This window comes from Microcebus murinus, chromosome 4 (assembly GCF_040939455.1).
Source record: "Microcebus murinus isolate Inina chromosome 4, M.murinus_Inina_mat1.0, whole genome shotgun sequence".
NCBI lineage: Eukaryota > Metazoa > Chordata > Mammalia > Primates > Cheirogaleidae > Microcebus > Microcebus murinus.
The window spans coordinates 12,504,206-12,518,151 of record NC_134107.1 but is presented as its reverse complement, the minus strand read 5'-3'; the positions used below and the strand labels follow the sequence as shown (position 1 = coordinate 12,518,151).

Genomic DNA, 13,946 nt, shown 5'->3' with positions numbered 1-13,946 from the left:
AAGTTTTAAAGAGACAGAAAAATTTTCTTTTTTTTCTTCAGGCCCTTCCATCTGTTCCTTCTATTCACCCAGTCAGAGCGAAGTGGGGACATAGTTGGGTGTTGTTGGGTGCTTGCTGGGTGTAGGACCTGTGCCAGGTCAGGGGGTGGAGACCGCAGTGAGATACAGCCCCTGGCCTCGGGAAGTGTATGTTGGGGTTTCACTGGGGATTGGAGGAAAAGGCCAGAGAGAAAGGAGCCCAGGAGAACAGCATATTTAAAACTACAGAAGATGACAATATTGCCTTAAGAGCTACAAAATGCTACAAGCAGGAAGAGGAGGGTCCTCACTTCCTGCTCACCTGCTGTGTGCTAGACACTGAGCCAGGCCCTTTCCCGGATGTTCCTTCATGTGGTCCTCATGTGTCCTGTGAATGAAAATAAGAGCATTAGCAGCTACTATTTCTATGCCAGCCACTGTTCTAAGTGCTTTAATCCTTATAACACAGTAAGAGATGAGTAGTATAGCTCTGTTTTATGAATGAGAAAACAGGATTGGAAAGATTAAATAAAAAAGGTGACATCTGCCGGTGTGTGTGGTGGCAGTGGAGAGGCTGGAACTGGGGTCTAGCTGAGGGGGCAGCCTTGGAGGAGAGCTGGAAGGCTGAGTAGTGTGCCGGCAGCAGGATGGGGAAAGAAAGGCATTCCAGGTAGCCGCGGCTGCATGGTTAGAACCAGGAAAGACCCTGCTGTGTAGGAGCACAGCAGGTGGGGTGGCACCAAGGCCGGGGCCCTGAACCCCAGGGTGAGGGGTATGGGGCAGGTTTTTCAGGCAGTGAGGACGCCTTAGAAGTTGTGAGCTAGAGAGTGATGAAGTGAGAGCCCTGTAGTGCCGTGCGTAGGGGGGCTTCTCTTCTGCAGTGCTCTACGGAAGTGGGAATGAGGGTTTCGCTTGAACAAGGTGGGCTGTGAGATTGGAGGAGAGAATGGGGCCCATTCTAGAGTGAGGGAGGAAAGACCCTGCAGCCTTTAGAGCCAAGGAGGCTTAGACATTGGCAGTCAGCTGGGCCGGTCCCCTACTCTGGCAAACAATAAAGGACCCCAAGGCTCACAGAAGGGGTTGCCCAACACCACTCAGGGAAAGAACAAGAGGCAGGACTAGGACTGCAGCCAACCCACCATGAGGCCAGTCCTTGGGATGGTCTTTAGGGTGGCCCAAAGAGCCCCAGGCAGTTCCAGGGCCAGGAGGTCAGAATAAGGCCCTGCCTTCTAGAACCTACCACCCACACGAGGTAGTAGTCACAGAGAGAGAGGAGGGTGAGCAGGACTGGGCCTTGAGCATCTGATAGGAAACTAAGAGCTTCAACGAGATCTGGAGGGGAGGGCGGGGTACTATTGGACTTTTTATGTTCTTTGGGGCCCTTTGGTGATGCTGGGAGAGGACCAGAACCCCAGGGCTGGCCACTGATGCCACTCCCTGACTTTTCCATTAATTCATTCACTCAATATTTGTTATTTTTTAGAGACAGAATATTCACTGAGTGCCCACCCTGTGCCACCCACTGTTCTAAGCCTTTGAGATACATTAATGAGCAAAACAGCCAGAGATCCCTGCCTGAAAGACGGGATACATCATGGGTCAGAGGCAATAAATGTGACGAGAGGAAGAAGAGAAAGAGCCGGGTGCTGACTGCTGGGGGGCAGGGCAGACAGCAAGGTTGTTGGGGGGCTCACCGAGGAGCAGGTGAGGGGGTTTGAGGTGGGGAGGCTGAGAGTGTCCAGGAAGAGGGAGCAGCCAGTGCTAGGCCTGGAGTCAGGGGTGGCTGGATGTGAGGTCAGAGGAAAATGGGCGGTGCCTGCGGCTTCCTGAGCCTGGGAAGGATTTTGGTTTTGGCTTTGAGCGGGACAGGCCCTTGTAGAGAGACACAGGGCTCTTTATCTCTCCAAGCCCCCATCTTTCCCCTGGGAAAGAAGAGGCCTAGGCAGGCTGTCTTTGACTCACACACGGGAGTTGTAAACAACTCTGGGAGAACAGCTTCCGGCTGGTGAGTCACTCCTGGGAGCGGCTCCTCCTGGGCTGTGCCCCCCTGCCCTGTCTCGGCAGCTACCCTATGCCACAGGCAACTGTGGGCTGGGCCTGCCCCCTGGTGGCCACTCGCCATCCGCACTGGCCTGCGGGCAGGTGGGGGGAGGGGGGTAAGGCGGCCTGGCAGCTGCTAACAGAGAGGTGGGGGGCTAGGCTAGGATGGGCCTGCAGGGCCTCCCCATCATTGAGGGCTGAAGGCAGTCCCAGAGGGGCCTGACCAAGGGCTGGGACCAGGTTGCCACCCCCAGCATCATCATTGCCAGGGTTTGGGGATCAGGTCTCCGTGGTTCCATCTGTCATCCTGGCCTGTGAGATTCCACATTCTGCACACCCCTTCCAGTCTCAGGGTCACCAGAATTGGCTGGCTCTCCCCCATAGTTGCCCCAGGTCTGGGCACTAGGCCACTTGTCACCCTCCAGCCAGGGTTAAACATTAGCGGGAGGTTATCAGCGGAGGGAGGAGGGGGAGGGGGGAATTCAACCTTCACTGTCTCTCTGCTGCAGCCGCCAGTTCCCACGGAGCCCACACGATGCCTGATGCCTGTGGAGGAGTTCGTGGCTGGTTGGATCTCTGGTGAGACATTTTCCTTCCTTCTGTCGCTTCCTGCCCAGGTAGGTCACTTCCTGGGGAAGGTGGGTGACAGGAGGTGCTGAGGCCAAAGTGTGAGTTCCCCCAGAGCACCCCAGAGTCGGCTGTCCCCAGAGCCTCCTGAGAGTGGCAGGCAGGGAGAGGAGAGGAAGGCGCAGGGGGAGGTGCTGCTGGTGCGTCCAAGGCCATGTTGCCAGACGCCTCCCCAGGGAGCACCCTGTGCCTCAAGCCCTCCTCTCCAGGCCCACCCTGTGGGGGTCAGAAAGGAAGTTCACCTTTGACCTCACCTGCTATCCTGAATTCCCTTTGGCCTCTGCCCCAAGGGTTGCACTCCTGGCTTCTGAGGAGGGCTCCTGTGCTTGTGGACCCAGCCCAGCTTCGGGGTGACATTCCTGTTGGGAGGGAGGGACATTATGAACCTGCCTCCTTGGGATGAGACCTTCTCCAAGCTCCAGAACCAGCCCTGCTGTGGAGGACAAGACTATGGCTGGGGAGTGGGGCGTAGGGAGGCCCTGTCCAAGGGCCAGCAGGATTCCTGAAAGGGCCTCCAGCTCTGGATCAAGGCGACAACCTTATGAGTTGGAAGGAAGGGTGAAGCTGGCAGGAGGTGGGAGCATTGGAGACTTGTCCAGAGTCCCACTGTTTATAAGCAGCAGGACACTTGGGCGTTCACTCTCAGCCAAGGACACATGTGTCTTTGGTTGGCTCTTCGCTTCCAAGTGTGCGTTCTCAGGTGGGTCAGGGCCTCAATCCCTGACCCAATGCCTTCCAGCCCCATGTGGACGGGGTAGGGGACAGCTGGAGTTTCTCTGGTGTCTGGCAGGAAGATGGCTGCATGTGTCTGAGAAGGTCCTGCCCCCTTCCTCCTGCCTAAATCCCTCTTTCCTCTCAGCACAGACTTGTGCCCTGGGCCTGGCGTGAGGCTCGCACTCATACCATCTTCTTGTCACCACAGGAGCTCTGGGCTTGGTCCTGGGACACCCCTTTGACACTGTGAAGGTGAGTTTAGGAGAGGCACCTGAAGAATGAAAGATCTCATCCAAACCAAATGTCAGGGTGCCCTGAGATCAGGCCTGGCTAGTGGAGGCTCTTCCTGCCTCTGGCATGCTGCTCCTGGGCCAGAGGGAAGAGTGAGCTGCCCACCGGCCCTGCCACCCCACCTGCTCTGTCCTCCCCATCCAGGTGCGGCTGCAGACCCAGACCACGTACCGGGGCATCGTTGATTGCATGGTGAAGATTTACCGCCATGAGTCGGTGAGTGGCCTGCTTCTTTCGGGTAGGAGGCATCTGGGGTGTTTGGTACCAACTTCCATCTCCTCCCCAGCAGGGCTCTGCTTCTGGAGGAGAGATGACCCAAGTCTGGGACCTTTGGGGGACTTGGTGGTAGCTTAGCACCCCAAGAGTGGAGCCAGGCCTTCCCCAGCCTCAGCCTATCCCCACCTTGCTATGGCAGGGCTTGGGAGTGGCTTCCAGCCAGAGACGGCCTTGCCATGGCAGGAAAGGGCAAAAGGGAGGCCTCACAGCACCCGCTCTAGTGTCGCCGTGTCTCCCTGCAGCTGCTGGGCTTCTTCAAGGGCATGAGCTTTCCCATCGCGAGCATAGCCCTGGTCAACTCCGTGCTGTTCGGGGTCTACAGCAATTCCCTGCTGGCACTCACCGCAACTTCCCACCAGGAGCGGCGCACCCAGCCGCCCAGCTACACACATGTCTTCATAGCAGGCTGCACTGGGGGGTTCCTGCAGGTGAGGGGGCAGCACATGGGTACACACAGGTGACACAATGACAGTCAGCTCGATCTGTCCTCTCCCATCCCTGTCTGATGACCCACAGCTGTGGATGGGCAGGCCTTCACTAGGGGAACGTGAGGCATGCCTCTGGTGACCTGGCCTGACTGTGCTGTGGCCTTCCAGGCTGCAGGTGTGGGGGCGGGGGAGCAGTGCCAGGAAGATGCCATGGAAAAGCAGCTGTGCCCCACTCTTAGGCTCTCAGGGGTTACCTACCTCCAGGAGCATCTGCCAGCCTCGGAGCTGTGAGAAGCCCACTCCCCAGCAGACCTTCGACCCTGGAGAGCTGCTGGGCCCAGCAGAGCTGTGAGCCCAGGCCCTCTGGCCTGGTCCTGATGTGGTCCTGGCATGTCCCCTGCCCTACCCAGCGCAGCCCTTTGCCGGCAGCTCAGGGGTGGCAGCTACCTGGGAGACAGCTCTCGTGGGAGAGGCCCGAGGTATTCATCATTAAGTCACTCCAGTCATCTGGTTTTGGTCTTTGTTCTGAGCACCGTAGAGCCGGGGTTGTTGGGGTAGGGTAGAGGAAAAAGGGACCTATAGGCACCAATGGGAACCAAGTTGAGTGGGGCCTCTGAGCTCAAAGAGGCAGAGGGAGGAGCATACGCCTCCCTCTCGCACCTCAGCCAGGTGACTGGGTCACCCTCTATTGGTCTGGGTCACCCTCTATATGCCCTGACGCCCATGACACACTTCATGTGGTAGAGAGCAAGGACAAAGGGCAAAGTCAAGTTGCTCATTCAAATGAATTAATGATTAATGAGACCCCCAAAGGTCCTGGCTTTCCTTCTGCCCATTTTTGTACAAGGTGCATGCCTACAGTTTTTCTAAGCCCTGAGACCTGCAACCTCCACCCCAAAACAAGGAAGAGAACTGAGACCCTGGGCTGCGAGGCTGGTCCAGGCACAGCCAGGCCTCTGGGAAGGTGCTGCCCCCTGCCCTCCCCCTGCCTCTGCTTAATATAAGCAGATGGTTCCCAGCCCAAAGCCCCACCCAGGGCATTCACGTTTCCTTTCTAACAGGCCTACTTCCTGGCCCCTTTTGACCTCATCAAAGTCCGGTTACAAAACCAGACAGAGCCGAGGGGCCAGCTGGGGGGCCCCCCACCCCGGTACCGGGGACCCATGCACTGTGCAGCCTCCATCTTCCAGAAGGAGGGGCCCCGGGGGTTGTTCCGAGGAGCCTGGGCCCTGACGCTGAGAGACACCCCTACATTGGGAATCTACTTTGTCACCTATGAAGTGCTCTGTCGCCAGTATACACCAGAGGGCCAGAATCCTAGTAAGTAGAGCAGCACGAGAGGGTGGGGGACGGAGAGGTGCAGGTAGCAGGTGGCTGGACTTGGGGAGGGGAACTGGGGACTGGGGAGATGCTCTGTTCCAGGTCTGACCCTACCTGGGCTCCCTCTGCCCCAGGCTCAGCCACAGTGCTAGTGGCAGGGGGCTTTGCTGGCATCGCGTCCTGGGTCACAGCCACACCCTTAGACGTGATCAAGTCCCGGATGCAGATGGACGGGCTGAAGCGGAGGGCGTACCAGGGCGTGCTGGACTGCATGGTGAGCAGCGTCCGGCAGGAAGGCCCGGGGGTCTTCTTCCGGGGGGTCACCATCAACAGTGCCCGTGCCTTTCCTGTCAACGCTGTCACCTTCCTCAGCTACGAATATCTCCTACGCTGGTAGGGATGAGCCTGGCTGGGCGATGCCAGTAGCTCCCCAGCAGGCCCAGCGCCCACCCACCAGTTGGAGATGGAGCCGAGATCGGAGGTCAATTTGGAAGCACAGTTTGTAATTCAAAGGCACGAGTTTCAGCTCTTCTGCATCAAGGCACCTCCCAGCCGCCCAGAGTGGGCTGTGCAGACGCCAGCGCCAGCGGGCTCAGCCTCCCTCCGTGAAGTCGTGGAGCAGAGAGCCGGGCACAGGCGGCCTGGCCAGCGTGCTGAGTGCCACAGCCCCGCGCCTCCTGAAGAGCTCTGGACGCTCTGCCGCTGGCACCAGCCCAGCCCTGCTGCCTCCCACCGCCCCTGTCACACCGCGCCCTTCCATGACTCAGAATCCTTCAGTGGCTCCCTCCACCACCTGGGCCCTCCTGCCCACAAGGCTTTGCTGTTCTTTAGTGGCTTCCCGGCCCCTGAACAAGCGGTGTTCTGTCATCACCCTGGCCTGGAAGGGTGATTCCTTCCTGACCGGCAGTGCGCAGTGTCTGGCAGGGTGACGTCGTGATCCCCTGCCTGACCCCATTCTCCTCCAAGACCCAGGCTGAGCACTGTCCCCTGGAGTCCTTCCTTGGCTCCTCCCCCAAGCCCAGGCTGGCTTTGGGGTTCAGACATCCCGCTCACGTTCCTGGATCATGGTGCTGCCTGCGCTGCTTCAGAGCTGCCGGTTCGCTTCTTGACTTCCCCACTGGATGGCGATGGCGGTGAGCTGCTCCAGGCGGGGGTTGTACTTCTGCGTGTTTCCCAGCACGTGTCCAATAAATGCTCGTTAAGTGAAGTGCCTGTTGCACTCCCGGCCCGTCTCGCCCCACTCCGGTTGCACACACCTGCAACTTCGGGCCCACCGCACACACCTGTCTACCGAACTGCCCGGCCCCGATTGCCTGCCTGACCTGTCGAGCTCATGTGCCATGGAGTGGTGGCAGAAGGTGGGGAGTTTGCCTTGCCCACTCCTAGCCTAGGGCACTTGTTTACCCATCTCAATTGCTAAGTGGGAACGAAAAGCCAGCTGAGAGGGCTATTTTAATGACAATAAAGCTGAGGTTAGTTTGTACCCATTAATGTCCCGATCTGGTCTGAGGTCAACCTGAGTCTACCTCATGGTGACCTGGATTCCTGAAGTTACTGCCATTTGCCAGGGACTCTCTACAGAAACCATCGTAGTATTATCGTCACAGTTTACAGAGGAAACATGTATCACCATTAGGGGTGTCAGATATTTATAATTGTTACCTTAAACCCCAGCTTGCTTTCTTTTCTTCCTTCATCCGTTTTCACTAAGTGGCTGCACTTGACTAAACTCTAGGTAGGTGGAAGGAGGGGCCATGAGATGCCTCCAGACTCCAAAGAGAAGAACCAAAGTGACCGGCTTTGGGAGAGGGAGCTCCTGGGGTAGCCAAACAGCAGTAAGGGTAATGGAATTTTCTGGATTTAAGTATATAAAGCTACATTTCATAGCGTTTTGCTAGAGGCTAATCCTGAGTGACGATGCTCCCAAATAATTTGCTCAACTGTTTTATTGTTTTAATCCTGGTTCCTGATCTTTAAAGATGTCATTAAACAAAATGTATGAGAGGCCGTTGTTTGGACTGAGCTTCTACACTGGGTCCAGAGACAATGGAGTCACTCGTGCTAGGTGTCTTCCATAATCAAATTGAATTTTGAAACAAGCCAGTTTTCAAAAAAAATAGGAGATTCACAGCAAACAGTCAGAAGTGGCCCCGTGTACCTAAGCCAGTGTAGTAAGGAAGTTCTGTCTGTGTTAACTCTGTATGTGAAATATTAGTAACTCTGAAATGACTGATCTGCTTTTTGTTCCCTGTTTCTGCTTTCTTCATCTTTTTTTCTGCCTATAAAGCCAAATCCCTCTGCTCAATTTATTGAAACACCTATCTTTTTTAAAGAATGAAATGTTGCCTGATTCAACAATCATTAATAAAAGCCAATTAAATCGCTAAACCAAAACAAAAAAAATCTAGATGTTTTTAAATCAGCAGGGTGTCATAAGATGAATGTGAAACTGCTTAAAAATTTAACAGATCTGGCCTGGCACAATGGCTCACATCTGTAATCCTAGCACTCTGGGAGGCCGAGGCGGGAGGATCACTTGAGCTCAGGAGTTGAAGACCAGCCTGAGCAAGAGCGAGATTCCATCTCTACTATACATAGTGAGACCCCATCTCTATTATAAATACAAAGAAATTAGCCAAACAACTAAAAATAGAAAAAATTAGCTGATCTTGGTGGCGAGTGCCTATAGTCCCAGCTACTCGGGAAGCTGAGGCAGGAGGATTGCTTGAGCCCAGGAATTTAAGGTTGCTGTGAGCTAGGCTGATGCCCTGGCAGTGTAGCCCAGGCAAGAGAGTGAGACTCTGTCTCAAAAAAAAAAATTTAACAGACGTTATTCAAGGTTGCCATTACTTTTGAGAGCTTAGAAGACATAGAAGAAACCCCTAATAAGTAGGAAAGAAACAGTGAACTTGCTTTGAGGTTACAGAGGGTGATGTCTGACGGTCACCTGCAAAGAGTTTACAACTTGGGCAAACTATTATTCGATGTCTCATTGGATTTGTGTTGACAAATGTCATCCTTACAGTAATGACCACAGCTGAAGAAATTCCAGGAGACTGACGTGTGTGTAGTGACACGACACCTACAGGTGCCGGGAAAGGGGGAATTGACACAGCTTGAGGATGATTCTGGCTTAAATAACTTTCACCAGACTCACCAGCAGCTGAGCTAAGAGGAGTCACTCTGTAAATGGGACTTAGGTGGCGTCTCCAGCCTGCCCAGGCTCCTGAGCTCCCAGTTGTGGATCCCTGGGTGTCCCCAAGGTACCTAAGTGTCCCTAGCTCACCCCTGCTGCAGTGCTCGGCACAGGAACAGCCTCTGCTTCCAGGGCCAGGTGCCTCAGAGCAGCGCTCCCTCTCCCACTGCCACGTCAAAGGAGCCCCTAACTCCTGTTAACCTGCTTTTAAAGGTTTTCTGGGGCCCACTCCCCCACTTTTCAATCCTAATAGCACAGCTCTGGTCTTCTCCTGAATCTGGACAAGTAATTTAATTTTTTGAAATGCATTTCTGATCAAGTCGCCCTGCTCCCCAGTGGCTCCCCGTCACTCTGCCCAATCAGGGCCTGCAGGGCTCCCTCCCACCGTGGGACGTTTGTGCGTGGTCTCGCTGCCTTCAGCTGTCGGTTCAGTAGCGCATCCTTTGGGAGGCCTTCCTCAGCATCTCTGCCTAGGCCAGGTTCCTTTGCTTTATGCCAGTTGTTCAGAATCTCCTGGAAGGTTTGTTAAAATGCAGTTGGTGGGATAATCCTAGCACTCTGGGAGGCTGAGGCGGGCGGATTGCTTGAGGTCAGGAGTTCGAAACCAACCTGAGCAAGAGCGAGACCCCGTCTCTACTATAAATAGAAATTAATTGGCCAACTAATAGATATAGAAAAAATTAGCTGGGCATGGTGGCACATGCCTGTAGTCCCAGCTACTTGGGAGGTTGAGGCAGGAGGATCGCTTGAGCCCAGGAGTATGAGGTTGCTGTGAGCTAGGCTGACACCACAGCACTCACTCTAGCCTGGGCAACAAAGCGAGACTCTGTCTCAAAAAAAAAAAAAAAAAAAAAAAATGCAGTTGCTGGGTCCACCCTGGAGTTTCTGATTCAGTAGATTTGTGGAGGGCCTGGGAATTGGCATTTCACTAACTTCACAGATGCTGCTGACTCTGCGGGTGCGGGCCACACATTGAGAACCACTGGCTTGTGCCTTCACGTCATCCCCCTTCCTCGGTCAGCAATGACACACTCTTGTTTTCGTGACGCTTTGGTTATGTCTGTCTCTCCTCTAAACTATGAGCTCCGTGAAGCAGAGACCCCGCCTGGATTGCTCATCATCAAAACTGGAGCTGGTATGCAGAGATGCTCAATAAATAGTTGAACAAATGAGTGAATGAATACATGAAGGAAAGAAGACTGGTCTTCCTGACTTCCTCTCCGGCAGCCTGGTGCTCTAGATTTTACTTAGAGCCCTCCTACTAGAAAGCAACCAGATTCAAGATCAATTATAATAAAACCATTGCTGGCTTTGCAAGAAGTAAGAGAACTTCCTAAGGACCCCCCAAAACAAGGAATAGCAAGTATAAACCACAGTGTTAGAACTGGGGCTGCCCCTGGGGCAAACGCTGACTCCACAAGCTTGGTGATTAAAAAACCACAGGGAACAGATTAGAACCGGAGTCCACATACAGTAGGGGAGTTGAGACCAAGATTCATAAATTAAGTAGATTTATATAGATCCAGGAGAAAGCTACCCCTTCAGTGAAAAGGTAGCCTAGAAATCTTCTGCCCACCAGTGCAGGGAATCTACAAGAAACCTGCCTCTCTCCTTTGTGGTGGAAAACATTTAAGAAAAAGATCTGGCTCCCTTATGTGTGAACCAGGAACCATGTGCCTGCTCCCTAATCCACCCCTCAGGTCTGGGACTCCTGCCTCTAAGAAATGAATTTCTCATGCTGCTAGCGCCTCCTTGTGTCCTGTGGGAATAACTACACAATTTTCTTAGAGCACCCTACAGTGGGATCTTCAAGTTTTCCAGAGATTAAGTCCAACTTAAAAAAAAATTCCCTCACACAATTCAATAACAAAAACCAAATAACTCAATTAAAAAATGGACAGAGTGCAAAGCATGGTGGCTCAAGCCTGTAAGCCTAGCACTCTGGAAGGCAGAGGAGGGAGGATTGCTTGAGGGCAGGAGTTTGAGACCAGCCTAAGCAAGAGCAAGACCCCGTCTCACTAAAAATAGAAAAATTAACCAGGTATAATGGCATGTGCCTGTAGTCCCAGCTACTTGGGAGGCAGTGGTGGGAGGATCGCTTGAGCCCAGGAGTTTGGGATTACAGTGAGCCATGATCTCCCCACGGCACTCTAGCTGGAGCAACAGAGTGAGACCCTGTATCAAAAAAAAAAAAAAAATCTAACATATACCAATCATATCTAAGACAGGTGGGTAGATAGGTAGAGTTTGAAGTAATGCCTGGCAAGTAGTAAGCCCTTTCTAAATATTAATTCATTCAGAGGGCCTTGAGAGGAGGGATCCTGCGGTCTTATTCACTGACCCGAGTTATAGGTAACTTTCTATTTCCCCTTCTGGTTTGTGAGCACCTTAGGAACAAGGACTGTGTCTTCTTCATCTCTGCTTCCTGGAGTCTTGTGTGCCATCTGAACATGGCGTTTGTTGCAGGCTTGGAAATAACCAGAAATAACACACATGATTTCTTTGTCCCCTTCTGTGCTTGGCATGCGGCAGCAGCTGCAGAACTGGGCAGGCCCGCTTGACCTTGACTGAAAATGAGCTCTGTTGGGGACAGTCGACGCCGTCTTTGCTGCCTCTTTCCTTCATTCCTATGCCCTGTCTGTTGGAAAGTCCTGTCAACTCAGGAGCTTCCTAGAACTTACTCGGTCTTCCTGCTGCCACTTTTGCTCCCTGCCCCCGCCCCTGTTCTTCACATGGGAACTACAATTCTGATTTTTAAAACATAAAACATATCGTGTTCCTCCTTTGTCTAAACCACTCATGCCAAAAACCCCAGCTGCTTTCCTACCTCACTTACAATGGGATCTAAGTGCTGCCTGGCTTAAAGGCCCTGACCACACCCATGACCTTGTCCCCTCTTTGGTCCCTGTCACTTCCCTCACAGGGACTGCTTTCTATTTCTCAACCCCATCAAACTATTTCTAACCCAGGTCTGTACCTACAGTTCCCTTTGCAGAGGAGTCATTCGTGACATGGCTCAAACGCCATTTCCTTGACTACCCTTCCTCACGCTCTCTGACATCATTGTTTTCTTTTCTTTTTTTTTAAACTTTATTTTATTATTTATTTATTTATTTTGAGACAGAATCTCACTCTGTTGCCCAGGCTAGAGTGCCGTGGCTTCAGCCCAGCTCATAGCAACCTCAAACTCCTGGGCTCAAGCGATCCTTCTGCCTCGGCCTCCCGAGTAGCTGGAACTACAGGCATGCACCACCATGCCCGGCTAATTTTTTCTTTTCTTTTTTTTTTTTTTTTGAGACAGAGTCTCACTCTGTTGCCCAGGCTAGAGTGAGTGCCCTGGCATGAACCTAGCTCACAGCAACCTCAAACTCCTGGGCTTAAGCAATCCTGCTGCCTCAGCCTCCCAAGTAGCTGGGACTACAGGCATGCGCCACCATGCCCAGCTAATTTTATATATATATATATATATATATATATATATATATTAGTTGGCCAATTAATTTCTTTCTATTTATAGTAGAGACGGGGGTCTCGCTCTTGCTCAGGATGGTTTCGAACTCCTGACCTCGAGCAATCCGCCTGCCTCGGCTTCTCAGAGTGCTAGGATTACAGGCGAGAACCACTGCACCTGGCCCCATTGTTTTATTTTCATCTTCACACTTTTCCATATGGAAAATTCCTGTGTTCCTTTGTTCACTGGTTTATTCTCTATGTCCCCCTTCCAGAGAGCCAGGCCCTAGAGAGAAGGGAGCCTCTCTGCCTTGTTCCACGCTGGCTCTGGGTCCTAGAACAGGGCCTGGCCTACTAGCTAAGCATGCAGTAAATCCGGCTCGCAGGAGCAAACAAAATCACCCACAACCAGGAAATGTATGAAATGTTATGTTGCAAGGAAGGAAGGAGGAAGAAATTCATTGTCACTTGAAAGAAAAAGCTCTGGGAAGAAGCCAGCAGTGAAATGTTGTGTTATACCGTGCTGCTGAGACGGGACTAGGACATCTGAGGACAGAGAGCCCATCTGCCTGCCGTTTGTCGCTTTGGTCAGACCTGTAGAGATTGTGTAATATTGCCTTCCACGTTTTGAAAGAGATATTTCACAACTGGAATGATTTCAGAAAAGAACAATTTACTTGAATACAGGGCAGGAAAAGCAGAGTGTGAGGAAAGGCTAAGTGATTTGGGATCTTAGGCCCGCAAATGCCCGTGGGCAGCTTCCTAACTGTGTAAAAAAAAGTGAGTCGCTGAGCTGTCAGGTGCTGAGTGTCAGTTAGGACAACAAGCCAAGCTGGAAGTGACATAAAAGCATTTATTCATTCACCACAGCCTGCAAGAGGCAAGACCAGGCACCCAGGCTCCCCAGTGCCCCATTTTATGGAATAGCACCGGATGAGGGGCAGACGAGAACAGTTTCACTGTCAAGGGGCCCCAAATAAAAGGGAATAAAAGATTCCTGCCTCTTTATTCTGGAGGGAGAGGGGGAGGGCTGGAGTGAAAGGGGCTGAGTCAGAGTGGAGAAAGGTCTCAGCTGATGCCCCCAAGAAGGAGGTCTCAGTGAAAGCACCAGGAAAACGCCTCAGCCTGGGTCCCTGGTGAGGAGGCCCCCGAGGGAGGCGCCTGGGCTAGGACGCAGGTGTGCGGGTGAGCAGGGCTGGCCGGGGGCCATGCACTGGCTGTGCCCTGGGGTGCTGTGGGGACGGCAGCTGCCCCCCATGGGGCTCACCAGGTAAAGCCTTGCGATTGCTGGTGGCTGACCCTGAACAACCAAGGAGGATTTTGGCCTGGAGCTGGAATCCTCACCAGCCGGAGTTGGTCTCCTCCAAAGCCCACAGCCTTTCAGGTAAAACCATTTTCTTCCCGTCTTGCTCCCACGATCTGGCTCAGGCTTCACCTTTTCATCTGAACCAGCCAGAGTCTTTCTGCCTCTCAGTCTTGCATCTTTGATCCACCCTATACTGACTCTGTTATCATACTAGAACGCCAAGAATGCCCTTTTCCTGCCTGACTGAAACCCTTCAATGCTTTCCCACCATTAAGCCTGG

At 52.9% G+C, this 13,946-nt stretch overlaps 1 protein-coding gene across 5 annotated transcripts; it reads left to right on the top strand.

Moving 5' to 3' along the window:
• The first annotated feature begins 2,547 nt into the window (after window positions 1-2,547).
• SLC25A45 (solute carrier family 25 member 45) lies at window positions 2,548-6,921 on the top strand. Of its 5 annotated transcripts, XM_012778067.2 has the most exons (7): window positions 2,548-2,637; window positions 3,608-3,651; window positions 3,835-3,906; window positions 4,209-4,394; window positions 5,456-5,714; window positions 5,849-5,988; window positions 6,112-6,921. In XM_012778067.2, the coding sequence occupies exons 1-7, from the start codon at window positions 2,601-2,603 to the stop codon at window positions 6,115-6,117; spliced, it is 744 nt and encodes a 247-aa protein (XP_012633521.2). In that variant the 5' UTR covers window positions 2,548-2,600; the 3' UTR covers window positions 6,118-6,921. The 5 variants fall into 5 exon arrangements, with proteins under 5 accessions (XP_012633521.2, XP_012633516.1, XP_012633523.2 ...); XM_012778062.3 differs by having other exon boundaries at window positions 5,849-6,921; XM_012778070.3 differs by having other exon boundaries at window positions 2,563-2,637; window positions 3,545-3,651; window positions 5,849-6,921.
• The last annotated feature ends 7,025 nt before the right edge of the window (window positions 6,922-13,946 follow it).